This window comes from Canis lupus, chromosome 7, assembly GCF_003254725.2.
Source record: "Canis lupus dingo isolate Sandy chromosome 7, ASM325472v2, whole genome shotgun sequence".
Classification (NCBI taxonomy): domain Eukaryota; kingdom Metazoa; phylum Chordata; class Mammalia; order Carnivora; family Canidae; genus Canis; species Canis lupus.
This window is the reverse complement of record NC_064249.1, coordinates 79,760,076-79,784,734: the sequence shown is the minus strand read 5'-3', so window position 1 is coordinate 79,784,734 and position 24,659 is coordinate 79,760,076. Positions and strand designations below refer to the sequence as shown.

Sequence of the window (24,659 nt, the reverse complement as noted above, 5' to 3'; positions counted from 1 at the left end):
ATCCCTGCATATCCTTTACCCAGAGTATCCAGTTTAATAGTCGGATAAAATATTTTACCACCTTTGTTTTCCAGCTCTCCCTTCTTTTAGAATGCTAGAGAGAAAGATTCTATCAAGAGATGTTTTGATGTGAGAGTAAAGTTGCAGACTCCCCTTTATTCCTAAATATTTCAGTGTGTATTTTCTAAGAACCAGGACATTCTCTTACTGAGTCACAGAATAGGAAATAAACATTGAAACAATATTATTTAATCTATGGACTTGATATGTCACCAGTTTTTCCAATAATAACCTTTATACCAAAAAAAAAAAAGCTATGTTCCTCAAGAGTTAAACATAGAATTACCACGTGATCCAGCAATTCTACTTCTAGATATACATCCCAAATAATTAAAAGCAAGTACGTAAACAGATATTTCTACACCCATATTCGTAGCAGCATTATTCACAGTAGTCAAAAGGAGGAAACAACCCAAGTGTCCATCAGTAGACAACTAGAAAAATCAAATGTGGTCTATCCATACATGAAATAGTATTGAGGCTAAGGAAAAAAGGAAATCCTATGACATGTGCACCGTGGATGGATCTTAAGGACTTTATGCTCAGTGAAATTGACCAGATACAAAAGGATGGATAATGTGTGATTCCGCTCCCATGAGACACTTAGACTAGTGAAGTTCACATAGAGTGAAAGCAGGTTAGAGAAGTGGGCAGTAGGTTCGGGGAGGACGGGGCCGAGGGGTTAGTGTTTGATAGAGACAGAGTTTCAGTTTGGGAATTATAAAAAAGTCCTGGAGACGGATGTTAGTGGCGGCTACACAATAATGTGAATGGACCTAATGCCACTGAAATATACTCTTAAAAGTGAGTAGAACGGTACATTCTATGTTCTGGATATTTTACTATAGTAAAAGAAATTATGGTTCACTATCTAATCCAAGATCACACATTACATTTAGTATCCAACACTTTTATTGGCTCTTTGAGTTGAAAGCTATTTATGCCTTTACTCATTCTGCCGCTTTTTGGCTGTGCAACCCCGGGGAAGTTATCAGCCAAGCCAGGCCTCCATATTTGCAAAGTGGGCATAATAAATGTGCGTAGGTCTCTATGAAGAGTAAGTGTTAATATATGTAATACGCTAGGTGTAAATAAAGTCTTTATATATATATTCTGACAAATTCATTCTTGTTATACATGCTGCAAGTAGCCTCTCACTTGGCTTTAATTTTGTTCACGATTTCTTTTGTCATGCAGAAGCGTTAGATTTCAGTGTAGTTTAAAGCACATACCTTGGCATTTAATCAGCTTGGAATGTGCCATTGACGGATAGTGTGGGGCAGACATCGAGGTTAATTTTTCCTCACTTTCCTCTGGTTCTCTCAGCCCCAGTGTTTATTGATGATCTTCCCTTTCCCTTGATTTTAAACACTGTTCTTATCATTATATAATCTATAACCTCAGTTCCCCATTGCACATCTCTTTATGGATGCAGTTTTGTCAATTATATCTTTGTCTCATCCTGCACTGAGTCAACTTGCTGGCTGGGCTCTAGCCTGGTCATATCAGGATATCAGGCAGTGCAACCCCTGGGGGGTGGGGGGTTCGTACCATTGAAAAGTGGGGTGGTTTATCTTTAGCAGCCCAGCCTCCCCACTCTGTGTTTTTCCTCCCTCAGTGCTTAGTGGTTTCCTCTGTCTTTCTCCAGGTCTGCTCCCAAACTATTTTCCCTCCTGGGATGCAAATGACAGAACTGATTTTAATATATATATTTTTTTTTACATTGTGAAATTATTTATTTTTTAAAGATTTTTTATTTTATTTTAAGTAATCTCCACATCCAACATGGGGCTTGAACTTACAACCCCGAGATCAAGAGCCACCTGCTTCACCAACTGAGCCAGCCAGGGGACCCTACTGTGAAATAATTTAAATGTGCTGATAAGAGCAAAAGATAGAATAAGCATCTGTTTTGAGTATAGGACAAACATCTGTACTCCCCTGTTTATGAAATCTTAACCCTGTGCCATCAGTGTTTCAGGTTTTTTAAAATAAGAAATAAATTGTAGCATCCATGGTGGAGGCCTCACACCGCTCTCATGAATTCGATGTTTGTCGTTTCCATATATAAAAATTTCCCCCTTTGCCTGCCTCTTTGTTCCATGGTGTCCAATGACCTTGTCAGGAGAACACCACCTCCTCCCCCACAGGACCTGCTCCTAGCTATACACCAGTTTACCTCGAAGGAGAAACTCTCTAGCATTGGACTCAGCCCTGGAGGGTGGGACAGATGAGAGCGTTCTCCAGGTGGGGGCCCTTCTCTCCATTCTGGAATCACCTCATCCAGTTAAGGGCAGGTTCAGGGAAGGTCTGTGTCTGGAGATTTTTCTAGGTGATGGCTCAGAAAAGGTGAAGGGGAGGCAGGAGGTGAGGGCTGAGGCCTAAAAGCAATCCCAGCCGAGGTGGGGAGGAGCTTTGGAGTGAGGGAAGGGAGTCCCAAGGGGCTTTAGGGTGGAGGAAGGAGCCCTCCTCCTCCCCGAGGTGATGGGCACCAGGCAGCCAGCAGCAGGCCAGAGAAGTTCCCTGGGACTGCTGCTTGTCAGGGGTTGGAGGTGGGAGCCTAGGAAGCCCAGTGGGAAGTGCTTTGTGTGACAAGTGCAGGGATTCCTGCTTACTTCCTGCCCTGGGGGCCAGGAAAGCCTTGCACAGCTACACCACAGTCCCTTCTCCAGGGTCAGTGTCCAGCCCTGACCAAGTCTCTGGGAGGGTCTCTGCAGAGTCCCAGTCTCGCTTGCTCTCCACTCCCAGGACCCCTCTGCTGGCTGCGTCTGAGCCGTGCTCTCACATCCATGCCTTCACTTCTGTGTCTGCCTCCACTGGCCGTGGAAACCTGGATGCTGGACTCCAGCCTCCTGACCTGCTCCCCACCCCAACCCCGCCGGGCGAGGAAGCCTTCCCTAACACAGCTCTCATGACGCCCTCCCCTGGCAAGGTCACCCCCTTCTTCTGACCCTGTCTACAGGAAAAGTCTCTGAGCGCCAGAGAGTCGTGCTTGCTGCAATCTGCCTGTGAGCTGGCGGGGTTCTGTTGCCTGTGTCCACACCCAAGCTCCTACTTTTCTGGGAAACCCCGCTTGGCCATTGAATTCCCTGCACCCACTCCCCAACCCCTTGCCAAGGGCACACTCCTCCTCCTCTCAGCCTTGCCCTCCACCTGGCATCACTGTCTTTGGACACCTCACCTCTCCCAGGAAGGGAGGTGCTTGTTGCAGCTCCCGTACCAAAAGCTCCAGGAAATGGCTCCTGGCTGGCAGATACTGAGTGGAGGATGACTTTGACAAAGCAGAGCCATCTCACAGGAGCTTGGATCCGCTCTCTGAAAGCCTAACGAGGGGGCGAGGTTCCAGCTGGCGGTGCGTGCGACCTCAGCCTTCTCTCTGCTTGCTTGTGGAGAGGAGCCATTGAGGCTTCCTGCCCTGCCTTGCTGACCCCCTTGCTGTGCCCACCCACGAGCCTCGTTCTGTGAGGTGTCACATGGATGCTCTGCAGCTGGGGATGAAATGCTTGGGACACGCAGAATGGGGTGGGGGGAAGCCTTTCTCTGTAGGGCTCTGCTAGGATGGGATGGAGGGTGCGTGACCCCAGCCAGTAGTCGCTGTGTGCCTTGGCCATCCCCGACCCTGTGAGCCAGGCCTCAGCAAGGAAAGGAGAAACCACTGCAAGGATATAAAGCAGAGGGGTTGTTTTTATAGTAGTTTAATAGCCAGTTGTCATGTCTCCTTATTCTTCTCCAATCTGTGGACACTTCCTAGGTCTGCTCTTCCATGACCTTGGCCTGAGAAATGCTGGTTACTTATTTTATAGAAAGTTTATGTATTTGGGTTGCCCAGTGTTTCCTCCTGATTAAATTGAGGTTGTGCATTTTTGGCAGGAACACCCCAGAAGCAACATGCCCTTTTCAGCATGTCATCCCGGGGAGTCCATGAGGTTGATATGCTTCGCAATGACCAGTGTTCTTCCCCATGTCTCGGTTAAGGCGGCATCTGATGGATTTCTCACCTGCCTTCATATGATCAATTAATATATTTATTATAATTATTAATACAATTCATAAATATCTTGGGGGGAGATGCTTTGAGATGGCAAATATCCAGACAGAGGGCATTTAATCCAGGCAGTTGATTACCCAAATGATCAAGGTGCTGAGAAGCAAAATAAGCCAGAGACCAGCAAGCACAGAAGGCCAATCCCACCACCAGACCTGAGGCACAAAAGGAAGGGATGGTGTTGCCAGAGCCCGGGGGTCAGGGTCATGCATGAGAAGGCCTATCTAGTGAGGTCTGGAGCCGTGAAGGAGACCCAGTCATGGTCGGTAGTGCCACCTGAGGTGTAGAGAAGGAGGAGAACTGCCTTGGCTCTTCCCTTCTTCCTGGCTCCCAGTGGCGCAGCAGGAAGCCAGCTGACATAGGAGCCAGGAATTGCAGTCTGCAGGGCTCAGCTCCTCCGCAGCTCCCAACAGGGATGGGCCAGACGCGGCTGCGAGGGCACACTTGCCTGGGACCGCTGCCCCTGCCGTTTCCTCAAGCTGTGCCATCCAATACGACAGCCACTACTCATGTGTCTCAAGCGCTTGAAATGTGGCTGGTCCAATCTGACACGTGGCCAAAGTAGATTTTAAAAACTTGATATGGAAAGAAGAATATAAAAGATCTCATTAATGTTTTAGGGGCGCCTGGGTGGCTCAGTCGGTTACGCATCCAACTCTTGATTTTGGCTCTGGTCATCATCCCAGGGTTATGGCATGGAGCCCTGTGTGGGTCTCCACGCTCAGCAGGGAATCTGCTTAAGATTCTCAATCTCCCTCCACCCCTCTCCAACCCCTCACCACTCTCTGTGTCTCTCAAATAAATAAACAAATCTTTTAAAAAATAATGCTTTATATTGATTACCTATTGAAGTGATCATATTTTGGATATACTGAGATAAATAAAATATCTTATTAAATTTAAGTGAACCTCTTCCTTTTTAAAATCTGGCTGCCAGAGCATTTAAAATACACCTGTGGCTCCTGTTTGTGGCTCCCATACGATTTCATTCAGAGGACACTGCCCGAGAGTATAGCTGCACCGGCCTGTGTCAGCAGTGCTATAACATATGTCACGCCCTTGACCCAGAGTCAGGAGAGCGTGGCCAGCTAAGGTTGTACAACACCACGAATGCACTGGCCTCAAGCCATCCACACTCACTCTCAGTTTTGATCAAATAGCGTCAGAGATATTGGGCACCTCTGTTCTTCATGTATCACCCTGGGCGGAGGTCAAGGTCAGTGTTCAACATTAGCCAAAGGGGCTAGCTAACGTTTAACACAATAATAAAAACACCACCATGGGGATCCCTGGGTGGCGCAGTGGTTTGGCGCCTGCCTTGGCCCAGGGCGCGATCCTGGAGACCTGGGATCGAATCCCACGTCGGGCTCCCGGTGCATGGAGCCTGCTTCTCCCTCTGCCTGTCTCTCTTTCTCTCCCTCTCTCTGTGACTATCATAAATAAATAAAAATTAAAAAAAAAAAAACACCACCATGTAGCTAGATGGGACCTTACAGAGGAAAAGCTGTACTGTTGCTACTACTTCCTATCTCTGCAGTGTTTTTTAAAGATTTTATTTATTCGGAGAGAGAGGCAGAGACACAGGTAGAGGGAGAATCAGGTTCCCTGTGAGGAGGATCACACCCTGAGCCAAAGGCAGATGCAGAGCCACCCAGGTGCTCTTCTACAGTGTTTTTATAAGTTTACAGAAGTCCTTCACTTCTACCTTGTGGTCACTCAGTCTTACTGGCCCCATTTTGTAGTTGACCAAGTGAAGCCTGGGAAATCCATGCATTTCAGTAACCCTCAAACTTCCAGTTCCTCACTAGGGAAACTTGTCAAAACGCAGAAGCTCCACATCTGATTCAGAGGGTGGAGCCCAGGGACGCCTGTGCAGCAGATTTAGGGGGAATCTCATGCAAGTGGTCATCAGACCATACTTTGCAGTACCCTGGATCCCTGAGCTCTTGGGGAGTGAGGGCTGGAACTGGGCGGGAGCCAGGCTTCTGATGGCCAGTCTGGGACTCTTCCCTGGTGCCACGATGTCCTGTCAGTCTGCAGACCCATTGTTTCCTGGAGCTGGATATATGGGAAAATGCACATGAATATGCCTCGGTTCCAAGTCTAGTCTGGACACTGTGGAGGGCAAGTGTGGCCAAAGCCAGGTCAGGCCATTAGACGCAGTGCTGCTTGTTCCAAACACAATCACCCTATGTCGTGTATAGTTGGCTCTGGAATGGAGCTGGGTCTTGATCACTCTGGTGGGCTTACATGAAGGGAAGTAACTTTGCCTTCCCCAAGCATACACCAAAGGGGTCACCTCAAGGTGGAATTTGGAGAAGATTTTAAAAGTGGACCAAAGTGGACCTGCTGGTAGGGAACGGTTTGCCTTTGACAGTGGTCAAGTAGGATTTTATCTTGGCTCTACTGCAGAAGGGGAGGGCTGTATCTGGAAGGCCCTGACAGGATGAGGATGAGCCTATGTGTCCAGCCGTCACTGACCACTCCTTTCTCTCCTGCAGTGGACAGCAGACTGCAGTGAGCAGCTGGACAGCAGCTGTTCCTTCTCCCGAGGGCGAGCCCCCCCACAGCAGGTAGGGAACCAGCTCTGTCCTCTTTCTGGGGTTGTCCCATGTCTTGTCTATTTGGGTTCCTGGGCTGGCTCATGATGGCTGACCTGAGCAGTGGTGATGTGGAGAGATCAGGAAATAGGAGAGGAGAGGGTGCAATCTACTCTCTGGAAAGTTCTCTCCAAACTCCCAGCCCATAGTGAAGCACCCCCTCCTCAAAACACATAGATTCATGGCCCTGTCCATCCCCCCGACCCTCAACAGCCATCTAGGAAAATAGATAGCTTCCTAGACCTGGTGGGAGCCCACTGCTCCTCTCAGCCTGCTGCTTGCCTGTAAGATCCCAAGGGGGCACCCGCACAGGTGCAGGGCATGTGGCTGGGAGGGAAGAGGCAGCTGCTCTGGTGACCCTCAGGCCCCCGTACACCCTCAAGGCGTCCAGCTGTTTTTGCTGATACCTTATTCCTGCCTGTGGGAGACCAGGGATTGGAGGCTAAAAAAAAACATCCATCCCTAACCGTCAGCCCACTGTGCCTGAGCCTTTATGGGCTTCCAATTTCAGAGCAGCTGCATTCACATATTACCCTGAGCCCACTTTCTTGTGTCTGACTTCAGTCCCATGGAACCAGTTACATCAACTCATGTCTATTCTGTCCTAAGTGAAGATGGTCAGTGGCCTCAGTTCTAGGTTTTTCTTAGGATGCAGGGCTTTGTACACCATGGTGTGGGGGGATAGCTGCTCTCCCACACTACAAGATGTTTGTGTGTGTTTCGTTGATTCTTGGGTAGGAGGGCATAACAAGAACCCTGGGGTGGGGCTGTGGCAGGAGAGGAGGCAGGAGACCCAGGTTCTCCTATTTGCTCTGCCACAAACTTGGTAGAAATTCTTTTTGCCTCAGCTTCCTCCTATGAAAATCAGGAAACTCGATGGTTTCTCCATGCTGCTTTGTAACTGAAGTCCATGGAGGTGTAATGACCTGACCCAGCTGCGCCTTGAACCCTGATCTCTCACCTGCCCCTCCCCCATTGGGCCATTTATCTTGCTTTACTGTAGGAACCTACCTACCCACTCTAGGTAGGTGTCCTTCCATGGAGGGCTTCTGTCCCTACCATTAGACTGCCAGTGCAGTCTAATGCACTGTCAGGGACCCTGTGTTATCTCCCTGAGTACCTCCAGCCATGGCTTGTAATTGTCTGCCAATTACCCTGGGTTTCCAACTTTAACTCTCAGTGGCCAAAAGTGGTATCTTGGATCTGGGGACTCAAGAACCAGACAGAGGGTTCCAGGGAAGGGTTGAAATTCTTGGGTAGGGGACATAAGTGGCTGATAAATGAGACCAAAAAACTATCAGTAGGTGTCTGGTTCTGGAATTTTCCAGACTCTTCCTTTTTTTCTCTCCCCTTTATGAACTTTTCTCGGCCCCCTCTTCCCACCCATTCCCTCTGATCTCATTCTCCTGTCACTCCCAACAGGATTCCTGAGGGCTAAGAACAACTTGTGCTCCCACTTGCCCCTCATCTGCCTCCCTCACCCCAAGCCATCCATGCTGTCCTTTCATGGCCAGGTTCATGCCCCTGGAGGATGGTGGGTGGGGAGTTGGCCAGACCATAGGCTGACGGAACAGGGCTGGGGACCTGTGGGATGGAGCCCCGACTGACCCCCAATCCCTACTTCAGGAGGCAGCTGAGGTTAGACAAAATGAATGTAACTGAATTTAAGGAAGAAATCATAAAAAGCTCATATTTGATCCTTTCTTGGCAGGTGGAACTGAGACATAGATTCATTATGGGGGAAGAGCCCCAGGAAGGTGGAGATGGGGTCTGGATAATATAAACCTGCCTCAGGGCTCCTGGGTGGCTCAGTCAGTTGAGCACCAACTCTTGATTTTGGTTCAGGTCATGATCTCAGGGTCCGCACTGAGCATGCTTGGGATTCTCTTTCTCCCTCTCCCTCTGCCCCTTTCTTCCCACTTACTCTTGTTTCCCCTCCTCTTAAAAAATAACTGAAATTAAAATTAAAGATAAACATATAAACCTGCCTCTCTTCCCTGATGTGCCCAGGGGACAAGGCCTTTTGGGGAGGGGTGTCCTGCAAGTCACAAGGCCTTAGGCATGCCCACTGTCCTCATGTGGAGTCCATCTGATCAGCTCAGAGGAAGGAAGGGAGAGACATCTGTTTATAAGAAGCAGAAGAGCAACCCCGGCACCGAGTGACAACCATGGTCTCAGCCTCCTGTGCCTGCTGCCTTGGGGGTTGTAGAGCCCACGGTGTCCACGAGCAGAAGTACACTGTAGTAGAAGGCAGGGCCTAATTTTTTGACATTAGTGATTCAGTTAATTGGGGTGCAAACAGGAGAGCGGTATAAACAACATGAGAATTTCTTTCTCTCCCGCCACCAGCCTGGGTGGGTGTGCAGGGTTGGCATGACTGTCCAGCAGTGTTGGGATCATTTGCTTCCTTCTCGTTGCTCTGCCCCCTCTGGAGTGCTGCTTTTATCCCCGTGGCCCACGCTGGCTCAGGTCCCTGTCCCTGCTCCTGCCAGTGGGAGCCCCACCCTGAGCCCAGGGAGCCCTGGACTTCCCCTCAGGAGGTAGCTGTCTTCTGGTGCCCTCTGGTGGAGGGATCAAAGCTGGTCAGCATCCCGCAGATGACTGCACGACAAGGAAAGCCCTTACCCACACTGTCCTAAGTAGCTCCCAGATGGAGGGGGAACCAGGCAGCTGTGAAAAGTGCATTTGCTGGGTACGTGGGTACATCCTTCAAGGCTTCCTTCATCCTGGTCCACCAGGTGTAGGCCCTGGCGCTTAGGAACACGACCAGCCTTGTGAGCCCACCCACTGTTCTCGTTGCACCCTCCTATTCGGGCTGACACTCCCACACAAATTCATGTTGCAGTCAAGCTCTATTCCACATACATTTGACTATCCCCGCAACCAACTGGTCAACCTCAAGATGAGTGCTAGGGCTGCCTCTGTATCCCTGACCACCCCCAATCTAGAGCTTTGCACACAATAGTCACCCAGTTAAGTAAAACTCTTGAGACTGCACTAAGTTGGCTGCGGTCCAGTCCACATAATTAGTCCCTGGTGGACCCTATTCCTCTGGCCACCAATTCTGCTGAGTGAGCTTTTTGAGGCCATGGGATGGTGGAACAGCTCTACTACCCCACATTCACCCAGTGGGGGAGGATTTCAGGGAGAACTAAAGGTAGAATGGAACTGGAGGGGCTGGCTGAGCTGGCATTCCCCCTTGGCCACGTGAGCCCAGGAAAGGGGAGCCAGCAGGAGGATACTGAGGTTCTGCATTCTGCCCTGGGAGTTCTGTGTGGCCAGTCACAAACCATGCTTTGAATGAGTAGTCCAGGTCCAGGCACCATTTGGACATCAGCCACGCACTGGGATTATTTATTTTGTTATTTCAACTAATACAGGGAGAGGGAGAAGGGGATAAACTTTGCTTTCTCTGAGTCCTTTCAGAGGCACAGAGTGAGGATAACCGCGGGCAGGCTGAGTCCCATGAGATGGGAGGAAGGAGCTCGGAGGAAAATGGGCTCTCCACCTGCCCACAATTGGGATTCAGCCGTACTGGGGACTCTCTGGCATCCTGGCAGCCTCTTTCTAAGAGAGCTCATCCATCACCTAGTCACTTAGTTAGGAAGTTGCAGTAGTTCCCAGCTTTTCACAGTAGTAGGGGAATCATTGTGGAGATGATTTACAGGAAAGTAGCTAATAGGGGAGACTGCAATCTGGTGCATTTAGAAAATGTCTCAAGGTGCCAGCATGGGATTTAGCATTCAGGGAAGAGAGCCAAAGGCATATGAAAGATTGTATGAGGTCAGGAGCTAGCAGCTCTTCTCTGTCTGCACAGAAGTGCCAAGCAAAAAAATTAATGTGCACAACAGCAGTGGAGCCTCTGAGCAGTGGCTCAGCAGTTGAGCTTCTGCCTTTGGCCCAGGGTGTGATCCTGGGGTCCTGGGATTGAGTCCTGCATTGGGCTCCCTGCAAGGAGCCTGCTTCTCCCTCTGCCTGTGTCTCTGCCTCTCTCTGTGTCTCTCATGAATAAATACATAAAGTCTTTTTTTAAAAACTCATTAGTACAAATGATATCTTAGTAGAAGTACCTAGATTTTTACTTAACCTCTGTGGATATTTAAGAAATGTCATGTTCATGGCACTGCTCTCTATTTATTGAGTATTTCCTGTAGGTGTGGCAGACACAGATGAACTGGAGTCTTTGGGCTCACTACCTGTTTTTAGAGTAGAGGCTAGTTAACATAGAACAGGCTAAAGGCACCCAGGTAAGTCCCCCAAAGAGACCTCCTGACCACAGATACTACAATCATTCCAAAGAGTGGTTCTGTTCATCTCTGTGGGTAGAGAGATGCTTTGCAGGGCAAGAGAGCTGATCTGTGCCCTCAGGAATAATCAGGATGCTTGACCAGATGGAGGGGAAGAGAGGAGAAATGGTGTTCACAAGGCTTGAACTGAAGTTGGGTATAATATTGGGATGTTAGGGCAGCAGATGGGAGCACACCTGCAGTGGGTAGTTTGCATTGGGGGTTATAGGTGGGAATGAGGGTGGTAGATACAGAGGTATCTGTGCACCCTGCTGAGATGCTGGAACTGCTGTCCATCCCCACCCCTGCTGGTGTACCTTGCGTACCTTCTGTTGTCTCTGGTTCCATCCAGGTAAAGCCTGTCCCCTGGCATCAATTAGTATTGCCCAGGTAGTGCCACAGCAACAAAGAGCCTTGAACCTCGGTAAGTTTAAACAACCCATTCAGGATCCAGCTTGATGGGAAGCAGTTGCCATTCTCACTAGTCACCACAACAGAGGGAAAAGGACCCCTGAAGGATCTTGCATGGGCAAGTCAACACTCCAATCCAGATATGATACACATCACTTCCCCTCTTCGCTTGTTGCCCAGAACTCACATGGTCCCACACAACCACAGGCGGTGGTCACATGGTCCCACCCAACCACAAGCACACTAAAAAATATAATCCCACTATGTACCTGGAATTCAGGAGACCAGACCATTTGGTGAGTGGCTAGAATAACTATTACATGTGCCACCTCTAGGAGAAGCCCCCCAGAAACTGGAGCTGACCTCCTTCTCCCACATCAGATCTGGAGCTAAGCGGGTATCCTGTGAACCCTAAAACATCACGGGCTCTCAGAATGACAAGGATCTCAGTGGTCACCCCATCCAACCCCCCCCCCAACCCTGCAGTGCAGGAACCTCTGCACGTGGCTGTGGAGCTGCTGGCCATTTCCAGTAATGGGAAGCTCACTGCTTTAAAAGGCATCTCAGAACATTGTTAGGCAGCTCCGTTGATTAGAACATCTTTCTTTGATTTGGCCCCAAACCACCTTGTCCTAACTCCAGTTGATGGTGTTCGTTTTATTCCCTTTGTTCATGACTGTTGGGTCCCTCTCACAGCAGGGCAGCACGGCCGATCTGCATTTTAAACTAAAAGTCCTCATTCCTACAGCTGTTTCCCTTTGTCACAGTTAAGTTGGCTTGTTCCTCTGTGTATTTATCGGTTTCGTTGATCCAGTCAACACATCATCATGGAGGGCAGCTTGCTGGGAAGTGGGAAGGGAAGGGGGATGGTGAAGGTGATGCACACAGTCTTTGTTTCCATAAAGGTTAGAGAGAAGACAGGCACTTACACCGCAGCGCTGAGATGCCTGGGACACGACCCGATGGTTCATAGGTCCTGTCCCACCCTGAGTTCCCTCCTGGGAGCACTGTAACTATGGACTATGAGTCCTCCTAATAAGCTTCCCCGAGCTGAACACGGTCCTGCTGGCATGATCTGGTTCTGCAAACTCTGGTGCTCCAGCACATGAGCCTCTATTTTCCAGAAGATAATACCCATCCCTGTCCTCTAGGTGCCTTCTGGTTCCAGCTCACCTGGAGGAACCAGGATATAATATTTAAAACAGTGTCGATGGCTGATTTGTAGGGGAACAGTCAGCAGTGATCTGTGGAGCCCCTGCTGTAAGTAGTATGAACCATGTGGCCTGGTCTCTGTCCTCAGAGAACCTGGAATCTGCCTAGAGAAGTGAGACTTTCTCTCATGGGAAAACAATAGTCCAGAGCAGTATGTGAACACAGACAGCAGTGGGGCATTTGCTGGGGAGCTTGCAGCTGGCAGAGGAGGTCAGACACGCAGGCGTTGGGGCAGGAATCACCATGCTGTCATGGGAACAGTGCCTGACTGAGAGCCAGGAGATATGGGTTCTAGCTTCTGTCCCTCTGACTTATGGTTCAGTCATGGGGCAGACTGCAGTAGCCTGTCTCCCTAAAAAAAAACCAAGATGATCTAGACTTAAGGCCATCAAAATATTTTGTTAAAAATACAGACCTTGATTTCTGCTTTGAGGAAGATGGAATAGATATTCTTTTTTTTTTTTATTTTTTAATTCCTCCTGCTAAGTGGAATCCTGGACATTCTGAAAAAAAAAAGAAACAAGCATAAGATTCTGAAAGGTAGAGATGAGAAGGCAGACCAGCTAGGCCTTTGGGGACCTGAGCAAGGTCACAGTGGTGACTTCCCTGGGTTTTCTCTTTGCCTTTAATATCCCAGACTTGGAGCTGAAGAAAGAGGTAATGAGGAAATGGTAGTGGACACAGATTTTTAAAGTCCCAATAAAAGTCTATTCTCTCAGGGACGTCTGGGTGGTTCAGTCAGTTAAGCATCTGCCTTCGGCTCAGGTCATGACCTCAGGGTCCTGGGATCGAGCCCCACGATGGGCTTCCTGCTCTCCCTCTGCCCCTCCCCTCTTCTTGTGCTCTCTCTCTCTCTCAAATAAACACAATCTTAAAAAAAAAAAAAAAAAGTCTATTCTCTCAAAGCAAAGATCCAGGCAAAGGCAACCTATCAAGATAGAAAAGTTTTAGATGATAACTGCTTTACTCCAACCAAATAGCACAGAAGAAAGTGTGGCTCTACCCTCACCCACACCAGCAAATACCCAGTGAGAGTCTAGACTGCCAGCCTCACAGGGTTGTAATGAGCCCTCCCGCCCTTCCTGGGGTGGTGTCAGGGAAGGCCCGGCAGGAAGCTGGAACTTTCATCCCTGCCAGCTTGTAAGAAGGATCCCTAGCCACCCCGTGGTGTTATTGGAGACCATGTGGGGGCCTCAACTTCCACCCCCAGTCAGCAGTATGGAGGCACCCCTTCCCTCCATGCTGCGTTGGGTCACAGGAAATTCTAATAGAAAGTTGGGATTTCCACCGTGCCCAGTGGTAATGAGGCCATCCCCACGTAGGGTCAATGGGGACTCTGTGGTGTCCTGGAACTCTCACTTCCATGGAGCCATAACAAGTGCACCCTGGATGTCTACCTCTATTGGCAGTAATGGGGCTGTGTCCCCTCCTGCCTTTCCCTGCCAGAGCGTTATCACAAAAAGACAGTTAAACAGAAAATTTAAATACAATTCAAGGTCTCATGACATAACATGAAAGTGTCCTCATTGTAATTTAAGAAAATAATTTGTCATACTAAGAACCAGAAATATTTCAAACTAAATGGAAAAAAGACCATCAGTAGATGTTAATGTTGAGATGAGAAGTTGAACCTTATCAAAATTAAAAACTTTGCTCTGGGAAAACCCCGGTTTAGAGGATGAAGAGACAAATAACGGGGAGAAAATTTTGCAAAACATGTATCTGACAAAAGACTAGTATCCAGAATATATAAAGAACTCCCCAGACTCAGCATTTAGAACAATACAATTAGAAAATATATAAATGACATGAAGAGACATTTTTCCCTGAGGAGGGAGGATGTACAGAGGCAAATAAGCATGCAAAAAAGATGTTCAGCATGATTAACTGTAAGGGTAATGCAGATCAAAGCCACAATGAGAGATTTCACACCTATCAAAATAGCTAATTGAAAAAAATAATGATGACACTGAATGCTGGTAAAGATACAGAGAGGATGGATCACTCGTACGTAGCTGGTAGGAGTGAAAAGTGGTATAGCCATTCGGGAGAACAGTTTGGCAGTTTCTGAAAAAACCAAACCTGCAAATACCATATGATCCAGCAGTTTTACTCCTGAGTGTTTATCCCAGAGAAATGAAAACTTATGTTCACACAAAAACCTGTACTCAAATGTTTATAGCATCTTCATTTATAATAGCCCAGAACTGGAAACAACCCAGATGTCCTTCCACAGGTGACAGTTAAAACAAGCTGTGGCTGTCAGCAGTAAAAAGGAATCGGCTCCTGACACACGCAGTAACCCGAGTGAATCTACAGGGAACCATGCCGAGTGAAAAAAGCCAGTCCCCTAAAGTTACATACTCTGATTCCATACATAGGACATCCTTGAAATGACAAGATGATAGGAACGGGGAATCGGTTAGCAGTTCCTGAGATTAGGAAAAGGAGGGGCAGAATGAAGTGGGTTTGGTACAAAAAAGCAACAGGTGCAAACCTTGTGCTGATGGGAATGTTCTGCATCTTGACTCCATCAGTGTCGATATCCTAGTTTGACTATTGAAACTGTAATTTTACAAGTTTCCCCCTGGGGGGAAACTGAGTAAAGGGATGAGGATCTCTGTGTTCTTTCTTACAGCTGATGTGAATCTACAATGATCTAATATAAAAGTTAATTTTTTTTTAAAGAACAGAAACTTTTTTTTTCATCAGAAACTTTCAGTGAATCCCATGCAGAAAAGCAAAAGCGGCAAAACTGCTTGGTGAGGCAGGGGAAGGGGGAGCCCACCTGCTGTCTGTCCCTCCCGCTCCATCTACCTCATTGCCCTGGGAGCACGTCTGTAGAACCCACAGGGCACCCTTGGGCTCAGTCCCTTTCCTTCCTGGCCTTCTGTGGTTCTGAGTCTAGGGGTGGCAGGAAGGGGGTATCCCTGGGGCCTGGAGAGCTTCAAGAAGGCCTAGTGAGGAGGCTTGGAGGATGGGATCCTTTCTCCGCACAGGGCATTGGGCCGCATGGATGATGCGGATAATCGACGAGCCCCCAGTGTTTCGGCAGATGCCGAATAGGAAGCCAGCCAGAAGTGGCCTGTGGTGTGGCCCAGTCCAGGGCAAGTTCAAATAACACGGCTGTTCAAATCCAAAAGCACAAACTCAGTCAGCCAAAGAGAATGGGCAGAAAGGATCGGATTCAGAGATAACACTTGGTCACAGGCTTCAGTCATTATCTCCCATGTCTTCCTTTTGGGTCTTAATTCAAAGACAGTGGGGGTCGAGGGGGAAGGGACAGAACGGATAGATCAATAGGAAAGTTCCAGAATGAAAAGAATGGTCTTTCCTGCTCCTGAACCCAGCTCTGGTGCCACCCAGGGAGGGTCTCATGGTCTCCGCACCCCCCACCCCCCTCCCCCGTGTGTGGGGTGCTGTCCTTGGTGCTGAACACACGCACGCACGCACACTCACGGAGCTACGAGGACAGGACTGTTTCTCAAATTCTGATTTAATTGGAGCCTAAGGGGAGGTGGGGCCCAGCCTGTAGGGGGCCCCGTTTGGGCCTAGGAGATGCCTTCCTGGGCCTTTCGTGTCAGGGTCTCAGATGGTCCGCCCGCTGTGCCCGCCTTGGCTGGGGAATCACCAGTCCAGCCCGAACGCGTGTGGTGCAGAGGGAGCAGCACGGGTCCGAGGAGCCGGGTGACTCTCCCGAGCCCTCCAGGATGCAGTCTGCAGGCCTGGGGCCCTGCTCTCCCCACTTTTAGACCAAACTGTGTTACTACTCACAAGAGTGAGCGCTTGCTGGAGCCTCGGAGTCCCTCTGCTCGGTCCCCGAAGCCATCAGACGTGCTAGCCTCCATTGTTCATCTTGTTCCTGTGACTCCTGGTTGGGCGTTAAGACCTTCAAGAGCAGGGGTGGTGGCCTCAGAATTAAGCACTGGGCTAGTCCACCTGTGGTGACAGGTCAGGGCCGAGCAAGGGAGTTGGGGCGCAGTCCTCGGAGAGGACAGAGAGAGTTTTCGTGTGTGTTTAAAGGGAAGGCCCTCCCCTCAGCTATGCTAGGAACCCGTGTCTGAGAAGCCAGAGAAGCCACGTTAAGGTCTGGCCTGCTGTTGACCCTCGTGATGGGTGGAATCTGTGGAAGAACATTCTACACTGAGAAGGGAGATGGACTGGGAGAGGGAGCCCTCTGAGGAGCGAGGGCTCCACCGCCCTGTTCTTCCTGGTGTCCAGCATCAGGCTGTGTGCAGCTGTTCCCCTGCCCAGCTCCATTATGGGAGGCCAGGACCAAAGGCTTGGCTACCCTGCCTCGGTGTCCCCTGATGCCGTGGACAAACCGCGGACATACTGCGGAGGTCCGGACCGACGTGCCCCAGCTTCCTCTGGCTGGAGCTGCACGTGTGACCCTCCCGGTGACGGGGGCGGCCCTCCTGCTGCCCGCTGTCCTACTCAGTCAAGTTCTGCTTAGTTTCTGCACCCTTCTAGCTGGAATTGTCGACACACATAGCTGCACGTGCATGAGCAAAAGCCACTGTGCGGCTGTGTCCTGACACGGAAAGATAGCAGCACCGGGGAGGGCGTGCTTCCCCACTGCTCCTGCCTGAGCCTGTCCTTCCAGCGTCCAGTGTTCACTCCCACCCTGTTTCATCTGCTTGAGTCCAGAGCTCTGCGCCATCCTTATGCATCCGCGCTCACACCCCAGATTGCCTCTGCTCTTCACCGCAGGCAGTTAACTCCCTCCTCCAGTACCCACCTTCCCGGACGTGGGCCGAGATGCACCCAGAGAACCCAGATGTGCGTCAGGGATAGACACCTCACTGCACTAGAGCAGGGCCACCCCATAGTGGGGTCGTAGAACTGCACGGTGCAACGGTGAAGAGCTTAAACCCTGGGCCACACCGTCTACACTCCTGTCCTGGGAACTAGCTCTCTGAACACAGGCAGGTTCTCCGAGCCTCTGTCTTCTCATCCGTGATGGCATCCTATGGTTGTCACCAGTGTGAAGCACTCAGGCTGGCCGGTGCTACGTTAGTGCGTTTGCTGTTATCATCACCCGGAGTCCAGCCCCCCACCCCACCCCCGAGCTGGGGAGAGCTGGGCGCACCCACAGGGCCCTCAGAGGCAGCTCCGGGCTCCCTGCCCATGGGCAGGCTATTTCCTTTTCTTTTTCCACATGGTCTAAAGTATTCATTATCCCTTTGTGCTCTGTTCTGAGAGTAGCACGGTTCACCCTGGCATGAGGCCCCCTAATTGCCAGGGAAAAGGGGCTGTTGTGAAGGATTCGGCAGCATTTAAGTGCTACAAACCATCCGCTGGAAAGGGAGGCTGCTTCTGATTAGGCTTCTCAGAACCTTGGCCTTGCAGCGACCTGGGGGACGGGGGTGGGCTGACCTCCGGGCTGGGGAGAGGATGGGGCTCAGAGAAAAGCTGTGGCCACAGGAATGGCAGACCGGGGGATGTTCTTAAAGAAACCAGTGTTGTTTTGTGGGGGGCAAAGAGGGAGTCTCAGAGCCCGGACACCTGAATCCTTGCTAAAAAGTATTTAAGGAACGATGCTGGGTCCTGTGGCCAGGATGCAGGGTCAGTGCACAGAGGGATGCAACAAAACAGGGTTTCTAATTGAGGGGATGCAGAGTCACTGGGAAGAGCATTAGATGACTGTTTACCAAAGTAGGTTCTGTGAAACCCTGGTCCTGTGAGGCGGGAGGAATGTTCTGTGGAATAAAGAGGAAGGATGAGGAGGGGTTCTGGCCAGAAGAGTTTGGAAAATACAGCATTCTGCATCGCCACCTACTTGAAGAGTCAACATCCATCCAAGGCCAGTAAAGGCCCTGAGAAATTTAGCAATAAAGCAATTTATCTAACAATCTTAACTCAGTGTATCCCAAACATTTGACGGAGCCTTTTTGAACTTTTTTTGCTCCCCACAAAACCATTTTAATATCCAGTGTTTCTAAAAGTGTGTTTCTTGCAGTGCCTGGGTGGCTCAGGGGCTGAGCATCTGCCCTCGGCTCAGGTCATGATCCCGGGGTCCTGGGATTGAGTCTCGTATCAGGCTCCCTGCATGGAGCCTGCTTCTCCCTCTGCCTGTGTCTCTGCCTCTCTGTGTGTCTCATGAATAAGTAAGTAAAAACTTTTAAAAATTATAAAAAATAAAAAGCAGAAGTGTTTCGTGGACCACCATAGCTGTTCCTAAATCTAACCTGGCTGTGCTCCTGTCTCCACATGACTGTGCTGCATAGTGACCTTTGAGAGCCAGTAGATTTGTGTTTCTAGAACACCACCGGGGAGCTCTGCAGTCAGAGTCGGGAAGCGGTGGACGTGCTGTGGAGTGGGTTCCTGGGGCACAAGCTCTGAGGACACTGCAGAGGTGCAGAGAGGGGGGGTCTTGAGCTGGATCCTATCAGAAACCCAGACTGGGCGCAGGGAGGACATTAGTTCCTCTGAGCCCGGGAAGAGCAGAGTGGTCCAAAGAGGAACAGAATCCCACACCCTAGGCAGCACCCTGCGGCCTCCGAGCCCTCCACACTGACGTTGCTGGTGTGCCCGGGAAGCCAGGCCCAGGCAGCAGCGGCCGAAGCCTGAGGCTGGAGAGAGCAGGGAGTGCCTGGGGACGGGCCAGGCCTAGGCCACCCTCTGCTCTGTCCTTCTGACCTCGCCTCTCATGTGGCTCCTCCATGTGGGAAAATGGGGTAGGGGCGGTTTGGAGAGTGAGTTGGGTCTGGCTTCAGGTGAGACGTTCCAGAAACCAGATTGCCATCTGCCTGTCCATGGGTCTGTCTGTCTGCAAGCCCCTGCCCCTCTTGGGCTTGTACAGCCTACATGGGCTTATGGGCAAACCCCTCTGTAACCACAGGAGGCCTTGAGGAGCAGGAGGCATGGGTGCATGCACGCATATAGGGAGGATTGCCAGGTTCAAGGACTGGTGTCCAGAACTCCATAAAGGGGGACTCTCCAGACACTTCAAGGGTCTTGACAGGACCTGACGTGCTGCGGCAAGGTGGCTCCCCATCGGCTTGGATGCTGCCAGCCCAGGGCTGGGGAACTGGTGGTCTCATTTCCCTGCAGCACCCAGTCACTCGGCCGGGTGAGGCCTGGCCCCTCCAGGCACTGCCTGGACCGCCATCTCAGCATTGACAAGGGGCAGCCAAGGAAGGCTCGGCAGGCGAGGGTCTTTCCTCCCTGGGCTGAGATTTGAAGGAGCTCGATTTTGCTTCCAAGCGCCAGGCAGTGTCTCCAGTGCCTGTTGAGAAACGGCTGCATGCGGTGATTGCGTCCCTGTCACCTTCCACCGCAACGCACTGAGGAAGCGTCCGATTCTTGTTCTATGCCAGTTACTGTGGCGAGTAGAGCCACCATATGTCGGTCATCCCCTGCGACCAAGACTTTCACTGGGAGCTTCTCCAGCCTTGCCCCCTCACCTGTTAATGGACTTACCTTCCTGCTCTGTTCAACATGGACAGGCCCAACCGCCAGCCCGCAGCCCCTGGCACCTGAGGGTCCTCCTGCTTGCTCAGTGCCATCACCTCCTCCAGGGCCACTGAGTGGCGCAGCTCCAGGCCTGCCGTCCACGTTATTCTTCTCCTGGCCATGACCTTCCCATCCCTTTGTCATGGGCATTTTCTCTCCTGCCCACGTTCCTCGCTCTCCAGTGGCCCAGAATCCTGGGTTGGCAAATGGCTCTCTTGACATCCTCTTCCGTGACTCAGTCTTTCAGACATGACGAGAGCAGCAGGGTTGCCCATCCCCCATGTACAGGCTAGAATCCGCTTGATGGAGGTGCAGGCATTGGAGGCGGGCCTACTGTGAGCCCAGCTTGGCCAGGAAGAGGCCAAGAAGAGGCACAAGAAGAGAAGGCAGCTGTCATCAAGGGGCCTACCCGCTCCTGGGGCTCGCGCATGAACCTCAAGGACATTGTGCTAAGTAAAGTCAGTAAAGCACCAAAAGGCTATGATTCCACTTGTGTGAGATGCTCAGAGTGGTGCCAGTCATGGAGCCAGAAAGTAGGAAGGTAGGCGCTGGGGGCCGGGGGTGGGGGGTGGGGGAGGCGAGACAGGGAGTTAGTGGGGGTGGCGTCTACCGTTTCCGTTTTAGAGGGTGAGAAGGGTTCTGAAGATGGACGGTGACAAGGGCTGCATGACAGTGAGAACGGACTTAACACTGCTGAACTGTATGCTTGAAAACGAAGACAGTAAATTTTATGTTACGTGCATTTTATCCCAGGAAAACAGTTTGGCGAAAAAAAACTTACTGGAAGATTTAACTTTTTTATTTATTTGAGAGAGAGAGAGAGAGTGAGAGTGTGTGGGTTGAGGGAAGGGCAGAGGGAGAGAGGGAGAGAGGGAGTCTCCAGAAGACTCCCCACTGAGCATGAAGCCCGATGCGGGGCTCCATCTCATGACCCCGACATCATGACCCAAGCTAAAACCTCAAGTCGGATGTTTAACCAGCTGAGCTACTTAGGCGCCCCACAATTTAACATTCTTAGAAAGGAACAATGACAAGCAGTGGCCCCCTTAAGCTGAGTTTGTAAGTGCCAGAGTCAGTTGGGTGTTTAAAGGGTCAGGGTTCAGGGAAAGGGACTTGGTGCTGCTACCCTGCAGGACAGTGAACTGCACTCTGGGCGAGGTCTTGGACATGTGCTTCAGAAGCAGGATTTATTTATTTGATTTTGTTGTTATTGTTCTTTGACCTTTGCATTCGAGACGTCCTACTACCTGTGGGGGCTGGCTCAATTAAGAGAGCTCACGACTCTTGATCTCAGGGCTATGAGTTCAAGCCCCACGTTGGACGTGCAGCCTACTTTAAAAAAAAAAAAAGAATTGTGAAATGTTCACGGGCGATTACATTTGAGGTCGGGGAAGGGTGTGGTGAACGTGCCAGCTCACATCTCAGGAGGCCTGGGGACTGTCTCCTCGTGGGGGCTGATAAGAGTCCCTCTGGCCTTATGCAATTTCAAAGCTGCATTTGAAGCAAGCCAGGTCCCAGGACTTGGGGGGTGGGGGGACAATGAGGCAATGCAAGAAGGGACGAAGGGGGTGAACTGGAACATGAGCAGCCAGCTGATTCGAGGCCTGTAAATCAGGCCCTAGTGGGTTAGTGATGTCTGCCCCCGGTGGGAGAGGGCTGGTGGCAGCGTGCATGCCAGCCGGAAGAAGCCCATCTCTCAGAGGCCGCCTTACGTGAATACAAGGAATCTCATGTCCGGATTCACTGAGGTCACGAGGCAAGGTCATCATGGCAAGAGGAAAACACAAGCTGGAAGAAGACAGTGAACATTTACTGAAGCTCTGCAGACGCCTCCTAGGCAGTGAGCAAAGAGCCCTGGGGGACCCAGGGAGATGCCTGCCAGCCAGGGTGTCCCATCTGGTGCAGGAAGAGGGGTCCCTACCAGGAGATCGGAGTGGGAACTGCCATGGCTGGACTGTGCTGCCACACGTCAGCCACGTGGGTGGAGGAGCCAAGCCCTGCAGGGTGGGGTCCACCTGCGGGGGGGGCAGGGGAGGTGCAGTGTGGGGTCAGGAGGACACTGTCCGTAATGGAAGGGCTCAGGGATGCAGCCTGGGCAGGTGTGGTAGGAAGCCCGCAGGTGCACAGAGCCACCGCGTGGCCCGGTATGGAGAGGCTTACGGCCCCGAGTCAGGGGGGGTGACTCTCAAGAGGATTGTGGGAGCTCTCAGGGGACAGTGGGCGGAGAGAGCCTGTCACTTAGAACCTGGGGCTTCGGGCTGGTCGTGCCACAGGGAGGGGCCAGTCCCAATTTCATTGATGAGGTCACGCACCACCCCCATGTCCCCTCCACCCCCATTTACTGCTCTCTTGCCAGTGTCGGTGAGAGTCCAAGCACTTGCTCCCCCTGCCCCCGCCCCGGGAGGCTGGACCACTCCTCCTGTCTACCAGCCACTGTGCCCCTGTCCCTCCGACTGACTGAAGGCTGAAACGCACCCACAAACTGCTCCGTGTCCCTGGAAACGAGGTTGTTCCACATGCGGGCCGTGAGCCGGGCCAGCTGGGAATGCTGCAGTGAGGGAGCGGCGCGTGCCGCCCAGCTCTGACCACTGGGACCAAAATGAAGCGACTCTAACCAAACGCAGCCCCCAGATCACAAGGCTTCTTTGTTAAAGAGCTGGCGTCTGGTCAGTGGGAGAGGCAGGGACGGGCTCGTTGAGCCTGGTTCCGGTTCGTTTCTAGTCCCCTGGGGCTTCTTTGTTCAGTAGGCTCTGGGGTGATGTGGGCTGCGGGCTGCAGGTGGGCGGCCACCAGGGAAGATAGCAGGTGGGACCGTTCACGGGCTGGCCCCTGGGGAGGTGCACACGTCACCCTGCACAGCTCAGCGGGTTTTCATAAGCTGAACACATTTATGTAACCCACACCCAGCTCAAGAAACATTACCAGCCCCCCAGGGCCCCCCTTCCAGGTGCTATCTGGATTCTTTCTTTATAGATTAATTAGTTGCCTGTTCCTTAACTTTATGTAAAGTTTTAAAAGATTTTATTTATTTATTTGAGAGAGAGAGAGAACATGAGCAGGGAGGAGGGGTAGGAGAAGCAGACCCTGCTGAGCAGGGTGCCTGGTGCGGGACTCAATCCCAGGACCCTGAGATCATGACCTGAGCCGAAGGCAGACGCTTCACCGACGGAGCCCCCCCGGGGACCCCCTGAGCTTTATATAAGTTGAACCATAGAGTCGGGACTTCTTCACGCCTGGGTTCTTGGTTCTACTTTGTGTTTGGGGGATTTGCTTACACTGTTATACGTTGTTTTGGTTTGTTCATTCCCCTGCCGTGTACTATTCCAGTACGTGAATAGGCCACAATTTATGTGTCTGCTCTGCTGGTAAAGCATTTCAGTGGTTGCCAGTGTGGCCCTAGCGTGAGGAGTACTGCCCCTGCCTCTGGGCTTCACACCGCTGGTGAACATCTCCGCACATTTCGGTCGTGTCTATACCTGGACGTGACTTCTGGGCCATAAGGCATATGCACATGCCCAGCTGACTGGAGGCAGAAGCATGGTTTTTAAAGGGTGTGATGATGAAGGTGGACCCCAGGGGTCGCGAGGGATGGATGGCGTCAGGAGCCAAGGCAAGTTGCTGGAGAACATGGGGGGATCAGCAGCCAAAGGGCAGAGAAGCCAAATTCTAGAAACTGGATGGAATAAAGTGCTTTCTTCCTATGGGATACATCATGTAGGGAATGTTGGAGGACGAGGACTGGAGAGGGTGACTTAGAGAATTTAATCACTAGTATAGCCATGGTCAGTGGGGGCTTTTCAGTGCTGCCTGGTGTGGGGAAGTGGGGACCCAACTCCAGAGGAAGTCAGCCCCTCGATGCGGGCCTGCCTCTGTGCCGGGAAGAGGCCGCTGCCGTCGGGCTGGTGGTGGTGGCAACAGCTCACTAGTGTGGAGGCTTTGAGGACAGGGCTGGGGGCAGCAGAGACTCAGGCTATTTCTCCACCTGACTGCACAGTTGTCAGACGCCACCCAAGTGAGGGTCCGTGCCCGGGGAGAGGCCAGGGGTCCTTGTGACTCCTACTGGGTGCCCTAGCCAGGCTGCTCACTCCAGCAGCTTGCTCCAGCCTCCAGGCTGCCCAGAATAACCAACCGAGGGGAGAGACCGGAGGCCTCTGCAGCGCTCTCTGGGAATGAGCCTTTGCCTGCTTGTCCTCAGTGCCCGGACCAAGCAAATAACGCCACCCTTTCATTTCCCGTCTTTTCCAGAACGGCAGCAAAGACAACTCTCTGGACATGCTGGGCACGGATATCTGGGCTGCCAACACCTTTGATTCCTTCAGGTAATCCCTCTTGTGCGTGGCGTATGCCTCTGGCTGTCTTGTCCTTACAGAAGCCCTGCGGGGTCTTTGGAAATTGAGTAAACGTGGAGCATTCGCTGGTCAGGAAGTGGAGGAAGACAGAAAGGGGGTGAAGTAGAAGGGACGAGGCTGCTGAGGAAGGAGATGAGAGAGAGAGGAGAAGATTGAAGGCAGGGAAATGAGGGGGGAGCATCCAAGGGAGAGAGAGTAAGACAAGGAGGAGGAGTCTGAGAGAGGGTTGAGGGGAAGA

The 24,659-nt window shown here is 51.3% G+C and overlaps 1 protein-coding gene across 7 annotated transcripts in view; it reads left to right on the top strand.

Moving 5' to 3' along the window:
- CTIF (cap binding complex dependent translation initiation factor) overlaps window positions 1-24,659 on the top strand; it is a 282,057-nt gene that overhangs the window by 79,470 nt on the left and 177,928 nt on the right. For 5 of the 7 annotated variants that reach the window (XM_025429643.3, XM_025429642.3, XM_025429641.3 and 2 more), the window contains 2 exons: window positions 6,607-6,678; window positions 24,318-24,391. In XM_025429643.3, coding sequence (XP_025285428.1) covers window positions 6,607-6,678; window positions 24,318-24,391 — 146 coding nt within the window. The remainder of the gene's footprint in view (window positions 1-6,606; window positions 6,679-24,317; window positions 24,392-24,659) is intronic. The other 2 variants (XM_025429644.3, XM_025429645.3) reach the window with 1 other exon arrangement.